General features: G+C 40.6%; 1 protein-coding gene across 23 annotated transcripts in view; it reads left to right on the top strand.

Annotated features, from left to right (window-relative positions):
- Nucleotides 1-20,745, top strand: part of FRY (FRY microtubule binding protein) — a 611,006-nt gene that overhangs the window by 286,143 nt on the left and 304,118 nt on the right. For all 23 annotated transcript variants that reach the window (XR_004966082.1, XR_004966083.1, XR_004966081.1 and 20 more), the window contains one exon: nucleotides 7,235-7,288. Coding sequence is in view for 20 of the 23 variants with exons in the window: in XM_036299692.1 (XP_036155585.1) it covers nucleotides 7,235-7,288 (54 nt within the window). In the remaining 3 variants the exon portion in view is untranslated. The remainder of the gene's footprint in view (nucleotides 1-7,234; nucleotides 7,289-20,745) is intronic.

Below are 20,745 nucleotides of genomic sequence, written 5' to 3'. Positions count from 1 at the left end.
TCTTAGTCCAATAAAACATCAAAAGTAGAAAGTGATTTATTAAATGAGCCCCTTGTATCCACAAATAAAACTCCTTTGATACATAGACTCTCTCTAGGCTTGTCTAACTGCCCATGTTCTGTCACCTATGACATCTCTTCTCTTACAGGTTATAGAGGGGCCCAGTGTGAGAAGACTATAAAGTGGAAATGTAGCTATTGTACACTGAAATTGTTTGAAAATTGAGGTAGATGTCAAAGGCTTTCCTTGATGATTTAGGTAGATAGGGATTCAAAGAGCTTTTAGAGTTTGTATTTTCTTAAGGGAGGGTTGGGGAAGCAAGAACTTCCCAAGGTGGGAAAAGCACAAGTAGGGACCCCTCTCTTTCCCTGTGGAAATACTGGACATTCCTATACCACTCTTCATGACAAGAGAAAGTCCCACTGGGATGGGTCAGGACAGCTGTGCTCTTGATCTCATGCCTCTCACAGCAGGCAAGATATTTGCCTCCCAAATCCTATCTATAAAAGGGAAGAACTGCAGAGTGGGACCCTTCTGCGATGCCATTAGGCAAATGTAAAAGTTGGGTAAGTTCTGTTGAAATGAGTTTTAAGAAGTAGCATATACCATTTTGAAAAGGGAGACATGAAATTGTTTTTGTTAAACAATGATGACAGAAGTGATGTATCATATTCTTCTGCTTTTAGTTTTTGTTGTTAGTTTTTTAATGAAGAAGTTCAAACATCTAAAGTAGAAAGACAGAAAAGTATCTAAGTCCATTGCCCAGTTTTTGATTGGGTTATCTTCCTTTTGTTAAGTTGTTTGAATTCCCTGTAAATGTTGGAGATTAAATCCTTATTGGAGATAACATTGGCAAATATGTTCTCCCATGCAGTGGACTTTCTTGTTGTTTTGTTGGTGGTTTATTTTGCTGTGAAGAAGCTTTTTGTTTTGATGTAGTCCCATTTGTTCATTTTCTCTTTAGTTTCCATTGCCCTAGGAACTGTATCAGTGAAGAAATTGCTTCAACATATGTCTGAGATTTTGCTGCCTGTGGATTCCTCTAAGATTTTTATGGTTTCCCATATTATGTTTAAGTCCTTTATCCATTTTGAGTTTGTTTTTGTTATGGTGTAAATTGGTGGTCTAGTTTCAATTTTTTTGCATGTGTCTGTCCAATTTTCCCAACACCATTTATTGAAAAGACTATCTTAACTCCATTGTATGCTCTTGCCTCCTTTGTCAAATATTAATTGAGCATAGGGGTTTGGGTCAATTTCTGGGTTCTCTATTCTATTCCATTGATCTATATGTCTGTTCTTATGCCAGTACCAGGCAGTTTTGAGAACAGCTTTGTAATACAGCTTGATATCTGGTATTTAGATCCCTCTTACTTTGTTCTTCTCAGGATTGCTACAACTATTTGGGGTCTTTTTTTATTCCAGATGAATTTTTGGAGAGTTTGTTCTAGGTCTGTGAAATATGCCATTGGTATTTTAATAGGGAGTGCATTGAATCTATAGATTGCTTTGGGTAGTATGGACAAATTAATGATGTTGGTTCTACCAATTCATGAACATGGTATGTTTTTCCATCTATTTATGTCTTCCTCTATCTCTTCTTTCAGTGTCCTGTAGTTTTCTGAGCATAGGTCTTTTACCTCTTTAGTTAAGTTTATTCCTAGGTATCTTAATTTTTTTGGAATGATAAATGGGATTTTTTAAAAATCTCTCTTTCTGTAAATTCACTATTGGTGTATAAAAATGCCATAGATTTCTTGGCAGTAATTTTGTATCCTCTGCTACATTGCCGAATTCATTTATTAAGTCCAATATTTTTTTGATGGAGTCTTTAGGGTTTTCTATGTACAGTATCATGTTATCTATGAATAATGACAGTTTTACATCTTCTTTTCCAATTTGGATATGTTTTATTTCTTCTTCTTGTCTAATTGCTATGGCTAGCATTTCCAGTACTATGTTGAACAGGAGTGGTGAAAGTGGGTATCCCTGTCTTGTTCCTGTACTTAGGTGAAATGGTTTTAGTTTCAAAAGAGGATATAAGGAAGGCCAAGAGACATATGAAAACATGCTCTAAGTCACTGATCATCCGAGAGATGCAAATCAAAACAATAATGAGGTACCATCTCATACCTGTCAGAATGGCTGTCATCAACAAATCAACAAATGACAAGTGCTGGTGAGGATGTGGAAAAAAAGGAACCCTTATGCACTGCTGGTGGGAATGAAGACTGTTGTAACCACTGTGGAGAACAGTATGGAGTTTCCTCAAAAAACTAAAAATGGAACTCCCATTTGACCCAGTGATCCTACTTCTAGGAATATATCCCAAGAAACTAAAAACACCAATTATAAATGCACCCCTATGTTCATAGCAGCACAATTTATAATAGCTAAGATTTGGAAACAGCCTAAGTGCCCATCAGCAGATGAATGGATTAAGAAATGGTAGTACATCTACACAATGGAATATTATGCTGTTGTAAAAAGGAAGGAACTCCTACCATTTGCAACAGCATGGATGGAACTGGAGAGCATTATGCTAAGCGAAATAAGTCAGTCAGAGAAAGATAAATATCACATGATCTCACTCATTTGTGGAATATAATAAACAACAGAAACTGATGAACAAAAACAGATCCAGAGACATTGAAGCATCAATCAGATGCTCAAACATCAGAGGAAAGGTAGGGGAGGGTGGAGGTAATGGGGAGAGATCAACCAAAGGACTTGTATGCATGCATATAAACATAACCAATGGACACAGACAACAGAGGGGTGAGGGCATGAGCAGGAGGTGTGGGGGGACAATGGGGAGTGAAGGACACATATGTAATACCTTAATCAATAAAGAAAAGTAAACAAACAAATAAATAAATAAAAGATAAAATAGAAAGACAACATAATGAACCCTATGCTCATCTTCAACAATTGTCAACTCATGGCCAGTTTGTCACACACTGCTTGCACCTCCCCCCAATAGTATTTGAAATACTAGTAACCATATCATTTTAGTATTTCAGCATGTATCTCTAAAAGATAATGATTATTTTTAAAACAAAACTGCAATATCATTGCCACACCTATAAAATTAACAATAACCTCTTAACATCATCAAATATCTAATCATTGTTCAAATTGCCAAAGGTCTCAAAAAACATCATACTTTTTAAAAGCAGATAGTTTGAATCTGTATTCAGATAAGAGCCACACATTGCAATAGCCTTTTTAAAAAATCAATAGAACCTCCCCCAATTTCTCTTATCTCCCCCTTGCAACTTCTTTATTGAAGAAATGTCTTTCGTTTATTTTCCTTTGGGCTGGATTTTGCTGATTGCATTCCTCTAGCTCCTTCTAACTCCTATATTTCCTAAAAATTAGAAATTATTTCAAAAGGCTTGGTCAGGTTCAGACTTGATGTGTGTGTGTGTGTGTGTGTGTGTGTGTTATAAAGACTATTTCATAGCATTTGCTTCCATCAGAAGAGACTGAATATCTCGTTTTCTCTTTAGAGGGCTGTTAGCAGCCATTGATGTTCAATGCCCAGTGTCCCCATGTTTCTGCTTTGCTATTTCTTTTGTTCCCTATCACCTAGTGAGCTGGAGCTTCTGGGCAAGGCAGGGTCACAGGGAAGGTCTTCCAGCTTTGGACCACTAAGCATTTTCAGGGATCCATCACCCTAAATTCATATCTGTCAGAATTATTTTTTTAAAAAACTATCATTCAACTCAATTAATGAACCTTCAGTAAATAAATATTATTGTAGCAATATATAAAACCAAGACAAATTTTAAAAGCATACAAAATACAGTGTTCTTATTGGACAAATGGGACCTTTATTTTGAGCCTCCTCTGTGATCCTACATTTGCACTTGTTCTTTCAATATCTATTTTTATTCTGGGTGAATTTCACTGTACAGTGGGGCCTTGACTTACGAGTGTCCCGACTAACAAGTTTTTTGAGATACCAGCTGTCTCTCAGCCGATTTTTTTCATTGAGTTGATAAGAGTAATTTGAGTTAACGAGTTCCTTAACGTGCTCGGTCTCGGAATGAATTAAACTCGTAAGTCAAGGCCCCACTGTATTACTTATTCAGTGCTCTTTGAGAACCAGGATGCCTGGAATGTGCAGATCTTTGATTCTCTGCAGCTGATTCTCCTGAGAACCTCAAGGAGAATCTCACCTCTGCAGTTGTCTTTTCTCAAGGAGGCACAAACCTTACTAGTCTCCGCCCTGTGTTCAAATGGCTATCTCTGAGCTGAGCAGGCTTGCCTTCCTTTTTTCCCCTCTCTTTTCTCTTTTCCTTCCTCCTTTACTCCTCCTTTCTTTTTCTCTGTTTTAGCCAGCATGGTAGTCCCTTCTCCATATCTACTCTTAAACCTCCTGACACTGCTAAAAATCTATGTTGATGCAAAGGTAATCTTGGGAATGGCAAATTGTGAACTTGATTCTAAGTGGCCAAAGCTGTCTTCACCATAGCATAGGGCAGTGGTTCTCAACCTTGGCTGCACATTAGAATCACCTGGGAATCTTTTTAAAATCCTGATTTCTGGGCCTCATCCTCCAGAAACTGTTTCTTTGTTACTAATGTTGTGGCCCCACCCCATAACAAAGAAACAGAATTCCCGGAGGATGAGGCCCAGAAATCAGGATTTTAAAAAGATTCCCAGGTGATTCTAATGTGCAGCCAAGGTTGAGAACCACTGGCATAGGGATATGTGCATTCGCTTAACCCTGATAATGAGTTCCAACTGTGTACTAGGAATGTGGGAGATGGACAAGTTACAACTCCTTGGAAATGCTGACAAGAATAGATGCAATCAAATTGCCATGTGTCACCTAATCAGCAACTCTGCCAGAGAAAATGGGAAGGGCGTAATCCGGGAAGTGATATTTAAACTAAGTCTTCATATCATTAAAATAGCATAATTTCGCCCTAACCGGTTTTGCTCAGTGGATAGAGCATCCAGCCTATGGACTGAAGGATTTGGGTTTGATTGCAGTCAAGGGCACATGCTGGGGTTGCGGGCTCAATCCCCAGTAAGGGGTGTGCAGGAGGCAGCTGATCAATGATTCTGTCTCATCATTGATGTTTCTATCTCTCTCTCCCTCTCCCTTCCTCTCTGAAATCAATAAAAATAATTTTTTTTTAAAAAAAAAAAAGATAGCATATTTGTGTAAAAGTAATTAAGGAAAATGTATTGTAGTGCTATATTATTTTATTGAGGCACTGAACCCAAGTTGTTGGTTAATGAATTTGTCTTTTGTGTATGGTAACAACTTACCATATCAACTTTGCCTACTAAAGAAACTTGCAGCATGTTGCTTCCTTGATATGTATGCAAATATGTGTAAGCACAAAACATCACATTTATCATCATTCCCACCCCATTAGTAGTGGAGAAAAAATAACTTTTAGGCATGGGAAGTTTCAGGGTGTTGTAGGACATGGTCATCTGCCTTCCTCCACTATGGCAGGCTCTTGCCTTTCAGGTGGTAGTGGATGAAGGACCACCAATTCCCAACGTATCGACTTCTGAATTAATGCAAGGTTCTATAGGTCCACGTGTATGCCAGGCACCATCTCTGAGCCAAGTAAACTGTGATCTCTCATGTAGATGTATTACCATTTCCCTAATGTAGATAAAACAAGTATTGTTGCTATCATAGTACAAAGCCATTTAAAAGTATCATTGGCCTGACCAGGTGGCTCAGTTGGCTGAAGCATCATCCCTGTATACCAAAAGATTGTGGGTTCAATTCCCAGTCAGAGCACATACCTAGGCTGTGGTTTTTATCCCCACTTGAGCATGTGCAGGAGACAACCACTCAATCTCTCTCTTTCTTTTCCTCCCTCCTCCCCACTCCTCTCTCTCTCTCTAAAATCAATAGAAACATATCCTCAGGTGAGGATTTAAAAATAAATAAATACATAAAAGTATAATTGAAGTCATAGTACTAGCTCTGTCATTATGCATAGTTTTAAATATAATGGATACAAAAATGAAATTGTTATTGGGTACCTATGTTTGGAGGTGTGAGTGTATGTATTGTGGTTGGAAATTCTTTGAAAATTTTTGACATTAAAATCAATCCTCATAAAATAGGTGATAGTGATGTTTGAAAAACTGTGAAGGTACCAAATGCCAATGAATTCTACACTTAAAAATGTTTTTTTAACTTACAATGAAACACACACACCAAATGAGAGGACCTCATATTTAAAGAAACTGGGTGTCATTGGCCTAGACTTGGATTAATGTGACACTTTACCATTACCAAGCAATGCTCTTCCTGTAACTTCAAGTACTGGGAGAAATAAATATAGGACCTTGCATTTCTGGAGCTTATAGTCTAGTGGAGGTGGCACTTGCATCTAGGAGTGAGGTGGAGCTTACATCTACCTTAGGTATATAGCATTTATTTTCCAGTAAAGGAGAAGGTTAGAGAAGTGAGTCAGGGAGAGGATCTATCTGGCAAAATGTAACTGGAGTCTTCCTAAGACAGCTACATTGGCTAAGTGCAGCATTATATTTTGATGTATAACTTTTGCATGGTTTCTAATGCTAAACCAGATTTGAATATGTATTAACTTCCATACAAAACAAAACAAAATAAAGACCAACAGGTAAGAATAAATAGTTATAAAATGCTAGAAGGTGAGGTAAAGCTTTCTAATGTAAACAAAGGTGTAATGATTAGGAAAAAATATTTTGGAGACATTTGTCACTATCGAGATTATTTCTTCAGAGATTTAGATGTGGTGCAAGTGAAGTAACATGCCCCAAATTTACTGATTATTACTAGTAAACATGTGATTTGTAGGTTATTCCTTAATATTGGTCTGATAATTAGACTTTGTTTTGTTTCTCAATCTAGGGTCTTGGACTAGTGTATCACTTTCAACATTTTATTATCTATTAAGTCCCAAGATAGGTACTAAAATTTGTCAAATGAATTACATGGTTTTTATAATGTGATTTCCATTGAAAAATGCAGTACAACTTATAGCATTAGATATCTAATGTTTTAGTTAAAGAGGAGGTAGACAACAGTAAAGATCAAATACTATGAGTTAAGTTTAGAATAGTAATGGAGGTTCTTACTTATTTGAAAACTGTCACCTCTTCATCCCATAAAGGGAGAAATAGATGAGAAAAATTAAAACAATAATGACATTTCACTTGTAATATATAAGAGCCTCTAATTTTCTTATACATATTCTTCTTTCTAGGAAAAGCCATTGACGAAATCCCTACAACGTGGAGAAGACCTGCAATTTGATCAAGTATGTGACATGTCATATATGTTATATTCTGGTTTTTAATTATTTCAAAGTGTACAAAAGGCACGGGCTGGATGACAAGCTTCCTCATAGAGGGTGTAATCTTGGGAGCTGATCCTACAGCTTATTTACAGTTGTGGCTCACAGGAGACAGTCAGTAAATGTCTGTTGATTTCAGTGGCAAAGAACTGGAAAGTGTTGGAATAATATAAGTAAGTCCTCAATAGATTGTTTCCTAAATCTATGTATATCAGAATTAAACAAGCTGAGAAAAGATAAAGGAACTCCTATCTAAACTCTTATTTAGATTCTTCTGAATAAACGATACAGCAGGTCCTTGAATAACATGGGTTCATTCAATGTCATTTCCTTCTAATGTTGATGAGATTCTGTAGGAACTTAACCCTGTTTGTATAAATTATTCTATGGTAAAATTGGTTTTGTTATATGTCATTTTCTTTAAAGTCACAGACCCTATTGATGGCATTAAGTGAGGACTCATTGTGCTGTGATGATCAGATGTCTGCACTAGTGTTTATTCATGGTTTCATCCTGTATTATCTTGAATGCCTACTATTTGCTTGAAACAATGCTAGGCCCTAGTGAGACAAAATCTAGGACAAGTGTTAGCCCTTCAAGAATACACAATCCTGCCGAAACTGGTTTGGCTCAGTGGATAGAGCGTCGGCCTGCGGACTGAAAAGTCCCAGGTTCGATTCTGGTCAAGGGCATGTACCTGGGTTGCGGGCACATCCCCAGTAGGGAGTGTGCAGGGGGCGGCTGATCGATGTTTCTTCTCCCATCGATGTTTCTAACTCTCTATCTCTCTCTCCCTTCCTCTCTGTAAAAAATCAATAAAATATATTTTTTTAAAAAAGAATACACAATCCTGTGAGAGAGAAACCACCTAAACCATAATTATAAAGCAGTATAATAATTTAGATGCTAATCAAGAAGGTTATACATGAACAAAATAAGACAAAATAAATACAAAGAAAGTTCTTTGAAAATAGATCAGGACTAGTAAAAGAACCTCCAACTCTAAATGGTAGGTAAAACCAAATCTGGCAGATTCTGGTTCAGTAAGTTCAGGAAGGCTGTAAGCATGTTAAAGAATGAAGGATAATAGGATATCAGGGAAGTTGGAGATGTGTTTGTGGCACTTCTGAACTTCTGCAGTTAATGATAAAGAGGACAGCGTGTTCTCAAAATCCTCACTCAGTGCCAAGGGCAGAGTAAAATACTGCAGAAGGCACCTTAGCCTGATCTAACATAGTAGGGTTTATTGTCTCATGGAGAACACACAGGGAGTACACTTTCTAAAGGGTGTTAAAACTGCCTTTAATGTAGAATCAAAAAGAAAATTCTCTGGCCCTTACAGTCCAGACTCATTTGAGGACTGACCAAAAATGTAAGGACTGACCATAGAGAGAAAACTTCCATTTTGTATTTTATAAGCTGTTCGTGCTCACAGGCTCATGCTACAGCCAGTCTCAGAAGGCTGCATGGCTGCTGGCAGAGCTGGCTGGTTTCCAAAACGCTGCTGAAATGGAGTGGGGGCTCCATTGTCATGGAGCTATCTTCTCTAGTCTGGTCACCTGGTAGAAGCTCGCATGGTCAGAGACCCTGGATAAATGTTTGGGGTCATTATTTTGGAAATGTGGCACATTGTGGCTCTCACTAGTCTCTTTAAGAATGTAAATATTTATCATCTGTCTTGCATAACTTTTCACTCTATTTTACATACTTCATCTCTACCTGTTAGATCGTCATTGTCTTTTCCTCAAAAAATATGATGTTACTTTTCCCCAGTTTAGTGTACCTTTTTCTTTATTCTCTGAGGAAACAATACTTCTAAGTTTTAACATTGCAGATAATAGTTATCTTAAATAATTTGGCTTAAACACAATCTCTCATTTATTATTCAGCACTCTACTTCTGCGTTTCAGCATTGTGGAAAGAGATAGCCTTTGGGATTCAACAAACCTGAATTTAAATCCCCACTTTGCCACTTAGTTAGCTGTAATACTTTTGACTCTGCCCAGAGCTACTGAATCAGAATCTGCAGCTTAATAAGATCGCCCGGTGACCCAGGCACACAGTTAAGCTTGAGAAGCACTGATTTGTAACACATCTCTACATAGTCAGGTGGGAGCCAGTAAGTTGGTCACTGGTAACTTTCAAGTAAGACCCATATGATTATCCCCTCATCATTAAACCATAAATTTATATGTGAACAGTGAGAGATGGAGGCAACCTGCAAAGTTTATCCCAGGCCACATGGAAACATAACTAGAGTTGTGGGCTCAATCCTCAAGAAGGGGCATGCAGGAGGTAGCCAATCAATGATTATCTCTCATCATTGATGTCTCTAGCTCTCTCTCCCTCTCCCTTCCTCTCTGAAATCAATAAAAATATATATATTTTAAAGTTATCTGGGGATTGATGAATGGATCAATGTAGTTGGGCAGAGGCGTGTATTGTTAAAAGATAACCTTCAGAAAGATGCAACGTCATGACTCTCATTGAAATATAAAAGGAACATGTGCCAAAGATTTTATCTACCTCATTATTAAAGAGAGACATTACAACCAGTTTAGAAGAGAACACAGAAAACAGACGCTTTAATAAATCAGGAATGTGGAAATGAATGTGCAATCAGAGGCAAATCTGGCTTCTTCCACAGTGGGAGAGGGAAGTCAGTTGAACTTACTGGACAGATATTTTTTCTGTCTATAAGCAGAAATTATTTTGCTTTGCCATCAGTTATCCACCATACACACAGTTTTAAAATAGCTCAAAAGATTCAAAGCATTCCTAGACTCAGAATCGGGTAACCCCTAGAGCAGTGGTTCTCAACCTTCTGGCCCTTTAAATACAGTTCCTCATGTTGTGACCCAACCATAAAATTATTTTCGTTGCTACTTCATAACTGTAATGTTGCTACTGTTATGAATCATAATGTAAATATCTGATATGCAGGATGGTCTTAGGCGACCCCTGTGAAAGGGTCTTTCAACCGCCAAAGGGGTCGTGACCCACAGGTTGAGAACTGCTGCCCTAGAGAGATGTGTGCTAAACAATGTACACTTTTCTACCGAAACACAAAATTTATCTGCAATGTGGGAGACATAGGGTAGGAAGGGACCAGTTTGTGAGAGACCTCAATGCCAGTGGGTGGAGCCTAATCCCATGCATGCCAGTAACAAAATAATCATAGTGGGGACTTGATGTTACTGTGGGGAAGCAATATTTGTGAACAGAGAGATCCTTGAAGTTTGGAGGCATTTGAGAAGTTTGGGCATTGATAAAGACTTGAAGCTGAAAGGGCCAGAACTAAAATAGACACAGTAGGAACTCTAAAGAATGATTATAAACAAAATTATATATGAAGACTCAATATTTGTTGAGAGAAGGAGAAACAAAAAGGAACTGTAGTTTTCATCCTTGATTTGGAGCCATTTCCATTCAATTCAATGAACATGTGGGGCTGAAACCTCTAGGATCTGTGTACTGTGCTGGGGTCACAAAACAGTCCTGCCCTTGAGAAATTTTCAAGCTCAAGAGGGAAACAGACCTCTAAACAAATAATAGTGCTTTGTAAATGAGATAGTAGAGGTACATGTCAATCAAGTGCTGGCGGACTCAGGGGAGTCGTTAATGAAGCTGGAAAGGTGGACAGGTGTGTCACAGAAAGTAATCAAAGGGCAGTGATGTTTTAAGATACCTGTTATTCAGATGAACAAGATGGGCTGGCTCATGCTAGACAGGAAAGGAAGAGCTGAGTGGACAAAGATGCTGACAGTGAGAAGAGCAGAGAGCTGGAAAGTGCCCTGGGGTGAAGCTGGAAAGGTAGACAAGAGCCCATCGCTCCAAGGGCCACAGGAGCCACACTGAAGAGTCTGGACTATTTTCTTTGGCTAAGGAGCTCTTCAAGCAGAGGAAGGCTGTACTTGGGAGAAGTTATGAATCAGTTTTATATATTCTGGGTTTTCAGTGAGGGTAGAATATCTCAGGAGAAATAATGGAATTATTCATTTATATGGTTACTCAGCAAATACTGAAAGATCAGAAAGAGAGTAGGATAGTGGGTGAAGAATTTCACAGGGAAACATAGTTAGAAAATGGGACCCACAAAAGAATGCCCAGAGAAATGGTGGCCAAAAAGTGGGAGAACCCTAAGAAGACAAAACTTTCTAGGACAGGGGTGGCCCGTGAAGACAGTCTGTGCAGGGACCCTCATGAAAGAACCAGAGATCAGCAGGCAGGAGCTCATGGAAGTTGGCGTTGAGAAAGCCTTTTGTTATAGTGGCTATTCATTGACTTGTGGAATACATTTTAATAGTTGATAGATTAATATTAAATATTTTAGGAGACTGACTTTTACACTAAGTTTAGTAACTGACTAGGATTGGCAACACTTACATTAAAAAGCAGTCCTAGCACCAATTTCCTATTTCTGATCTGTGGAAAGCATCTTGTGAAAGAAGGACATGGAGAGCTTCCCATGGTAACTCCAAGTGACTTTCTTCTGTTATCAAAGCCTATAGACATCCTTTAGGCTTGTCTATAGGCTTTGGCATTGGTGTAAAGGCCAAGGCATTTTATTTAGGACTAGCGGCTCAGGGCATGAAATTTGTGCATGGAGGGGAAGTTCCCTCAGCCCAGCCTCACCCTTTCTAATCAGGGACTCATTGTGGGATGTCCAACTGCTGATTTAGGCCTGATCCCTGTGGCAGTCAGACATCCCTCTCACAATATGGTACCGCTGGCTCCTAACCGCTCACCTGCCTGCCTGCCTGATAGCCCCTAACTGCCTCTGCCTGCCTGCCTGCCTGATCACCCCTAATTGCCCTCCCTCTGCCAGCCTGATCTCACCCCTAACTGCCTTCCCCTGCTGGCCTGATCTTGCCAACTGCCCTCCCCTGCTGGCCTGATCACCCCTAACTGCCTCTGCCTCAGCCCTCACCACCATGGCTTTGTCCGGAAGGAAGTCGGACGTCTGGAAGATGGCCAGTCGACCCAGTCTAATTAGCATATTACCCTTTTATTATTATAGATAGATTATATAGTATAGCATTGCTTAAATGGGGGGGGGGGCCTTTTTTAGCAGGAGGAGATGCTCTTGGCAGACAAAAATACATAATCGCTATATCTGGATTGATAGCCAGCCATATACACTATATTGCCAAACTGGTCATTAAAAAATCCAACCACTTTCCTACACCTTACACCGAACAGCTGTTGCCCTTAAAACCCCTCCTCAGCCCCCTCCTTAGGTTCTGCCTTTGCAGTTCACCCAGATTTGGTTCTGATTGGTTGGTTTCTATGCCAGTCAGCATCTTCAGGCCTATATTTGGGCCTGAACAGAGAAGCAGGGCTGATCAGCAGCCCCTGGCACAGGCCCAGAGAGAAAGAGAGGCGTGGCTGCTGGCGAAGCCCAGAGAGAAAGAGAGAGGCAACGTCTAATCTACAGCTGCCATGGAGGCTGAAGATCAGACCCTGTCTCTCTCTCCGGGCCTGATCTGCAGCCCCCTTGGCAGTTAGTGCTGGGTCGCCTCGCCCACAGCGGTGGCAACCCAGCACTGACTGCAGGACTGACTTCCGGTGTTTGGTTGAGCCTTTGGTTGGTCGTTACGGACCCTGGGTTTTTATATATTAGGATTCTCCAATGAAACAACAGCTAATCTATGATGAGTGTGGACCTGGGTAGATGGTGACCAAATGCAGTTCAACTATCAAATCATAAACAACACTCTCACCACAATAACCCTCACCAGAGGGAGAACGTAACCCTCACCTGGTGGAGGATGGACTAAAGATGCATTAGATGAAAATTCTAGCTGTTGAATAAAGTAACAAATGAATCTTTATTTTGTGTACCTTCCAGCTGCATATGTTTTCTTGCTGATTTTTTTTTTTTTTTTGCTTTTGGGCCTTTTCTCATATCTAATGATGACATAAACATGCTATAAGTTAAATGACACAAACAATTGGATGTTTTCCTATTTGAAGTATTATCACTCTGACATTGTTTCTTAAAACAGTCTCATACAGTAAGTGGAAGGGATTTGCTGTCCACATAATAAAATATGATTGCTCCCTAAAGGAGCTTTGCCTGAGCAGCCAGAAGTGGGACTCAGATCCTTATTTTCGCAGATGAATTTTCACATTGGCATTGCATAATTAACATGTGGGAGACAGAAAGTATACGGGGTGACTAAGACTGGCGATCTCCTAACATCCTGAGGAGATAGGAAGGCATTTCAAAGAAAGCCTGATGAATAGTGTAATTTTCTCAGAACACTTCAAGGGAAATGACTTCAAAAAAGCCATTGCCTGGCCACTGGATGTGTCCTATCTCTTCTTTCATATGGAGGTGTCAGCAGTGTGGCAGGAACAGAAATAAGGTTCAAGGATGAAGAAGTGAGACAGGAAGAGGAAGCATCACCATGCATATCTGATTCAGAAGTTGACTTGAAGAATAGCTCTTGGTTGCATAAGGGCTGTATGTATTTTACAGAAAACTCTTACACTGAGTAAAATGCAGGTACTTAACTCTGTGCCTTTCTACCAGCGAGTGTGTCCATTCTTCTCTTATACTTTGGCTCAAACATATTTTTCAGGATGGTTGAGGTTCCTGAGAGTCTGATGTATAGATGAGTTAGACCTACAATAATTGGTTTTATTTAACTGATTGATTCTGGTTTCAAAGTAATTATTAACTCAGTGTCTTTTCCCATTTGCTTTGGAATAACCGGTTGTTGGCAGAAAACTTGAGGACCCCAGTGTTCTTTCTCCTTTCTCCTATGAAGCTAATGTTGGACACACATTGCTCAGCTACCTCTACAAAGAGCATTTCAAAGTCACTGTGTTTATATCTGCTAGAGCCAGAACAGTGTGGGAACATAAACTGCAGAGTTCTAATGGAGACCCTAAGAGTTTCTGCTTGGATAAAATATTGATTGGTTTTTTGATTTTTTTATATAATATAACTAGAAGCAACAATTATCTGCTTTGATAAATTCTTTCATCAACTTCTGTCATCCCTTCTGTCATTAACTTAGCCTATGATCTCATCAAAGTAAAAATGTTTTGTTATCTGTGCTTCAGTTTAAACTAGAGGGGGCTCATCAGGCTGGGCCAGCGAGGGGGAGGAGCTGCGGGCGGTTGGCCAGCCAGACTAATGATGGGGTATTGGGGGCCGATTGGGGGTGGGGCCAGCTGGGGGTGGAGTTAATTGGGACCCAGATAAGGCTGGTTGGCTGCTGCAGTGCACATCATAGCCACCAGTTGTTCTGGTAGTTCTGGTTGTTCCACCATTCCAGTTGCTGGGCTTTTATATATATAGACTAGAGGCCCGGTGCACAAAAATTTGTGCACTTGGGGGGGAGAGAGGGGGTCCCTCAGCCCGGCCTGTGCCCTCTTGCAGTCTGGGACCCCTCGGGAGATAACGACCTGCTGCCTTAAGCCTGTTCCCGGGTGGCAGAGGGCAGGCCCAATCCCTAGGTGCAGCCCCTGGTCAGGCTCAGAGCAAGGCCGACTGGGGAGTTGGGGAGCCGCCCCCTGTCATGCACAGAGCAGGTTGGATTGGGAGGTTGCGATGCCACCCCTAGTCACGCTCAGGGTAGGGCCGATTGGGGGGTTGGGGCACCACCCCCTGTCACACTCAAGGCAGGGTCAATAGGGAGGTTGCGGCGCCACCCCCTGTCACACACAGAGCAGGGCCAATCAGGGGGGTTGGGGCTCCGTACCCTGTCACACACAGAGCAGGGCCGATCAGTGTGTTGAGGAGCTCTGCCCTGTCACGCACAGAGCAGGGCCCATCAGAGGGTTGGGGAGCTCCCCCCTGTCACGCACAGAGCAGGGCGCATCAGGGGGTTGGGGAGCTCCCCCCTGTCACTCACAGAGCAGAGCCGATGGGGAAGTTGGGGAACCACCCCCTGTCACACACAGAGCAGGGTGGATCAGGGGGTTGGGGTGCCGCCACTGTCACACTCATGGTAGGGCCTATTGGGGGGGGGGGGGTTGGAGCGCCGCACCCTGTCACACACAGAGCCGCAGGGCGATCAGGGGGTTGGGGAGCTCCCCCCTGTCACACACAGAGCAGGGCCGATCAGGGGGTTGAGGAGCTCCCCCCTGTCACGAACAGAGCAGGGCAGATAGGGAGGTTGTGGCCCCGCCCTCTGTCACACACAGAGCCGCAGGGTGATCAGGGGGTTGGGGCGCCGCACCGTGTCACACACAGAGCCACAGGGCGATCATGGGGTTGGGAAGCTCCCCCCTGTCACGCACAGAGCAGGGAAGATAGGGAGGTTGTGGCCCCGCCCCCTGTCACACACAGAGCCGCAGGGCGGTCAGGGGGTTTGGTCACTGCCCCCTGTCACGCTCATCCCGGTGCTGGGAGGCCTCGTGGCTCCCCTGATCCCAGTGTTGGGAGGCATATTACCCTTTTACTATGTAGGATAGAAGCCTGGTGCATGGGTGGGGGCCGGCTGGTTTGCCCTGAAGGGTGTCCTGGATCAGGGTGGGGGTCCTGCTTGGGTGCCTGGCCAGCCTGGGTGAGGGGATGATGGCTGTTTGCATCTGGTCACACACCCTTTAGGGTGGGGGTCCCCACTGGGGTCCCTGGCCAGCCTGGGTGAGGGGCTGAGGGCCGTTTTCAGGCTGGTGGGTGAGTGAAGCTGCCAACCTGTCCTTTTTTCCTTTTTTTTTTTTTTATTCTGGGCCAGCTTTAGCTCTGAGGCTCGGCTCCAGCTATGAGACCTCCGCTGCTGAAAGCAGGTTTCTGGCCTTTGTTTACCTTCTGTATTTGAAACAATGTTGCATTCCTGCTGGCTGAAGCCCCGGGTTTTGTTTAGCTTCTATATTTGTTACAATGTTGCTTGAGTGCAGCTGAGAGGCCAGCAAGGCAGGCAGGGAAGCTTGGCTCCCTCCGTCACTGAAGCAAGCAAGCCTCCCTGTTCGCGTCAGCTACCTGGCTGCCGGCCGCCATCTTGGCTGGCAGTTAATTTGCATATCGCCCTGATTAGCCAATGGGAAGGGTAGCGGTCGTATGCTAATTACCATGTTTCTCTTTTATTAGATAGGATATTTGGAAATGGCAGAAGGAAAAAAGAAACAGACATTTTTGAAGGTCTGCTATGTGCCCTCTCAGTATAGTATCTCATTTAGTCTTCATAAAAAACCAGTGAAGTAAGTATTCTTGAGTCCTGTTTTATAGCTGAAACAGAGCTTCAAAGAAATGGCAACATGCCCATGCTCATGCAGCCAATATAGGGCAGAGCTGAAACTTGAACCCAAGACAAGCTGATCTTCCCAGTACACTCAGGCAGTTATGAAAATATGGCTTGTGAAGGATTGCTCACACATATGGTGTTCTGAGAACATTAAGTCGCAGCTATTTGCAATTCAGTGTAACATATTATTTACTGATGTGATTTGTATAAATTTGAGATAATTCCAAATAATTTACTCAAACATTGTAAATAACTTCTATTGGTGTTTTCTTCTAGATGTTATGTTTTTGCGGCATCTTAGTTTCTTAATATGTTAAATGTGCCATCTATAAACAGGAAACACATGGTAAAATAAATCCATATATTTATAATAGAGCTACTGACCTTCATTTTTTTAAAATATTTTATTGATTAAGTTATTGCATATGTGTCCTTATCCCCACATTACCCCCCAGGCCCCCTACTCATGCCCTCACCCCCCTATTGTCTGTGTCCACTATATGCTTGCATATAAGTCCTTTGGTTGATCTCTTCCCCTTCCTCCCACCCTCCCCTACCTTCCCTCTGAGGTTTGATGGTCTGATCAATGTTTCTCTGTCTCTGGATTTGTTTTTGTTAATCAGTTTATGTTGTCCATTATATTCCATAAATTAGTGAGATCATGTGATATTTATCTTTCTCTGACTGGCTTATTTCACTTAGCATAATGCTCTCCAGTTCCATCCGTGCTGTTGCAAATGATAAGAACTCCTTCTTTTTTACTGCAGCATAGTATTCCATTGTATAGATGTACCACAGTTTTTTAATCCACTCATCTATTTATGGGCACTTAGGCTGTTTCCAAATCTTAGATATGGTAAATTGTGCTGCTATGAATATAGGGGTGCATATATCCTTTCTAATTGGTGTTTCTAGTTTCTTGGGATATATTCTTAGAAGTGGGATCACTGAGTCAAATGGGAATTCCATTTTTAGTTTTTTGAGGAAACTCCATACTGTTCTCCACAGTGGCTGCACCAGTCTGCATTCCCACCAGCAGTGCACGAGGGTTCCTTTTTCTCCTCATCATCGCCAACACTTGTGGTTTGTTGATTTGTTGATGATAGCCATTCTGACAGGTGTGAGATTGTACCGTATTGTCGTTTTGATTTGCATCTCTCAGATGACCTTTAACACATAGACAGCCAGATATTTCTTCAGCAAATGAATTTTTTTGGGAACAATAAAGAATTGCAGTTTTGGACATGCAGTCTATGGTGAACCACAAACAAGTCCAGAGAAACAATGGAGGAATGTTCTCTTATGGACTTGGGAGGGGCTGTTGTAAATGAAGAATCCATTGGAGGAAACTGAAAGAAGTGTAGGAGCTTCTCATTGGCTCAATATGGCAATCTCCTGTTGGCTGAGATGTTAACCTGGGAAGAAGGAACCTTTTCTTCCTCCTGCAGAGGTAGTGATGTGGCCTCACTTCCTGTCAAGATGCTCCTATTAGTGACCCAAAGAGTTCTCTGTTCCAGCCTCCTGACTCTTTTTTTAAAATCCTCACCTGAGGATATGTTTGTTTGTTTTTTCAAATTGATTTTAGAAAGAGAGGAAGGAAGAGAGAGAGAAAAAAAGAGAAAGAGAGAGACATCTCTCAGTTGCCTCCCATACATGCCCTGACTGGGGATCAAACCTGCAACCTAGATATATGCCCTGATGGGGAATTGAACCCACAGCCTTTTGGTATACCAGACAAGGCTCCAATCAACTGAACTACCTAGCCAGGGCCCAATTCCTTTTTAATTTAGGTTTCTGTTCACTAATTTTCACAGAGCTAAAATAACTTTTTACCGTCTTGCGTAGTAATGATTTTCCTGGAAAGGAAGGAGATGAAATTCTAGTATCACAGCATCAGTTTTAATGCTACATCTCAGTGAAAATCTATTTAAAATTTATAAGTGAAAAATATAAGCAATTAAAAGTAAAAGCAAATTAACTGTCATTGGTTTCATATTAGTGTTACTCAGTGTTTCTTACATTGTTCTTCAATGAAAGAATGTCTTTAAATGGACCAAGATGTTAAAAATCAAATAATAAAGATCTTAATTTTCAAAACTACATATTTGTTGTATAGATTTTTATAATTTTAAGTTTTTGTAATACATTATTCATGTATTTATGAAATTACATATCAAACAGGATGGCTTGCTTGATGTCTGTCATGACTTGTTGAATGCTATAATCTAGTAATAGCATATGTGATTGATTTAAAAAAATGGATTACTTTAATAGATTCTTATTTTGTGGTATTACCTAGAGAGTACCCGGACCCCCAGCACTTGGCCACTTGAACTAGTTTGAGAAATTAAACCATCAATGAAGTTACTTTAAAATTTTTCATTAAATGTACCATGCAGGACAAGTCAGCCTTATCATTGTAAAATATAGAATGACTTCACTGAGTAATTAATAAAATATTTTGGGTGAAGTTTCCTTATTTGCATTCAGCAAGTATAATAAATGCTTATGAAAAATTAATGTCTTAGCTACAGCATAAAGGACAGTCTCTTTTAGCCTATTTATACATAAAATGCCAAAATAAACATTAAAGAATCATTTGCAAAGTACATTTTTCATTCCCCTCTACCCTCCCAAAAAAGAAAACACCGGTATGAAATAATTCTGTGATTCTGTACACTTCATCTCCCAAAGCTGCACAGCACCGGGCTCATCTACGGTGGAAGAATATGATCATTTAAATGCAACAGAGCATCTTTGTGCATGGGCCTGCCCCCTTTCACCAGCAGCACAGAGCTCGAATTCATCTCACCATGGGCTCTGCTTCCTGTAAGTGAAGGAATTGAATAACCAAGAAGGCAGCCAGAGCTTCCTCCCTTCCTGAGAGTTGAGGGCCAGATCTTTGCAAATCCTGCCCTTCCTTCCTGAGAGCTTGACTGAAAAGGGCAGTAACAGAGGATTGGAAACGCAACACAGCCACCCATGCTGACCCTTCATCTCTTTGGAGATGGTCTCAGTGTATTTGCCAAGGAAAATGTGCCCAGACGATGTAATACCAAAAATCGCTTCAGTATAAATTTTTACTTTTTAAATTTTATTAATTTTGAGGAGTAACTTTGGTTAATAAAATTATATAGATTTCAAGTGTACAATTTTATAATACATCATCTGTATATTGCATTGTGTGTTCACCACTTAAAGTCAAATCTCCTTCTATCACCATATATTTGACCCCCTTTATCCTTTTCTAACCCCCACCCTCCAACCCTCCTTTCCCTCTTGTAACCACCATATTATTGTCTGTGTCTGTGAGTTTTGTTTGTTTGTCTTATTAGTTCATTTGTTGCTTTCAGTTTTATATCCCACATATAAAATACTGCCTTTTGTGACAACATGGATGTATCTTGAGGATATCATGCTAAGCAAAATAAGTCAGATGGAAAAAGTCAAGAGGACTTTTTAATGAGTAGACAAAATCATTATAGCTGAGGTTGGAAGGACACTACTGGTGTTCTCAATGGAGAATGTGGGTTATACCTAAGTGCAGTAGCAGAATTTTATATGCCTTACCCATGGAAGTTTAAGAGTCAAATGTAGGTTCATATCACCTTTATGGGTCTGTAGTGAATAAGAAACTTGTAATTATCCCACACAAGTATTTTAAATAAACTTTTTATTTTAAAATTATTTTGGATTTACAGAAAAGTTTCAAAGATAAAACAGACAGTGGTTATATAATTCATACCCAGTTTCTCCTATTAACATCTTAGCATGGTACATTTGTCACAACCAAGAAACCAACATAAGTAAATTATTATTAACTAAACTCCATGCTTTATTTGTATTTCTTTTGTTTTTCCTTAATATCTCTTTTCTGGTCCAAGATGCCATCTGTGAGACCACATTACATTCAGTCATCATGATTCCTTATGTCTCATCCAGACTTATAGAAGTATTTTTTAATTATTGAAATATAACAGTAAATGCTTTCAGATTTTATTACATATGCAATAATTAAGACTCAATCCATGGTCAGGGACTCTACTCAGATCCCCTTTTCCCTGTGGGAGGAACCCCTTCATTTCCCAACTGGAAACATTTTAGATGATGGAAACTTTCTTGTCCTGGGGTATTTTTAAATACAAGTGGTAAATTACTCCCTTCACACACCATGATTTGTTTCCTTCAAAAATGTACTGCTATTCTACCCATAGGAACAAT

Source organism: Myotis myotis, unplaced genomic scaffold (assembly GCF_014108235.1).
Source record: "Myotis myotis isolate mMyoMyo1 unplaced genomic scaffold, mMyoMyo1.p scaffold_m19_p_3, whole genome shotgun sequence".
NCBI lineage: Eukaryota > Metazoa > Chordata > Mammalia > Chiroptera > Vespertilionidae > Myotis > Myotis myotis.
This window is presented reverse-complemented; position numbering and strand designations above follow the sequence as displayed.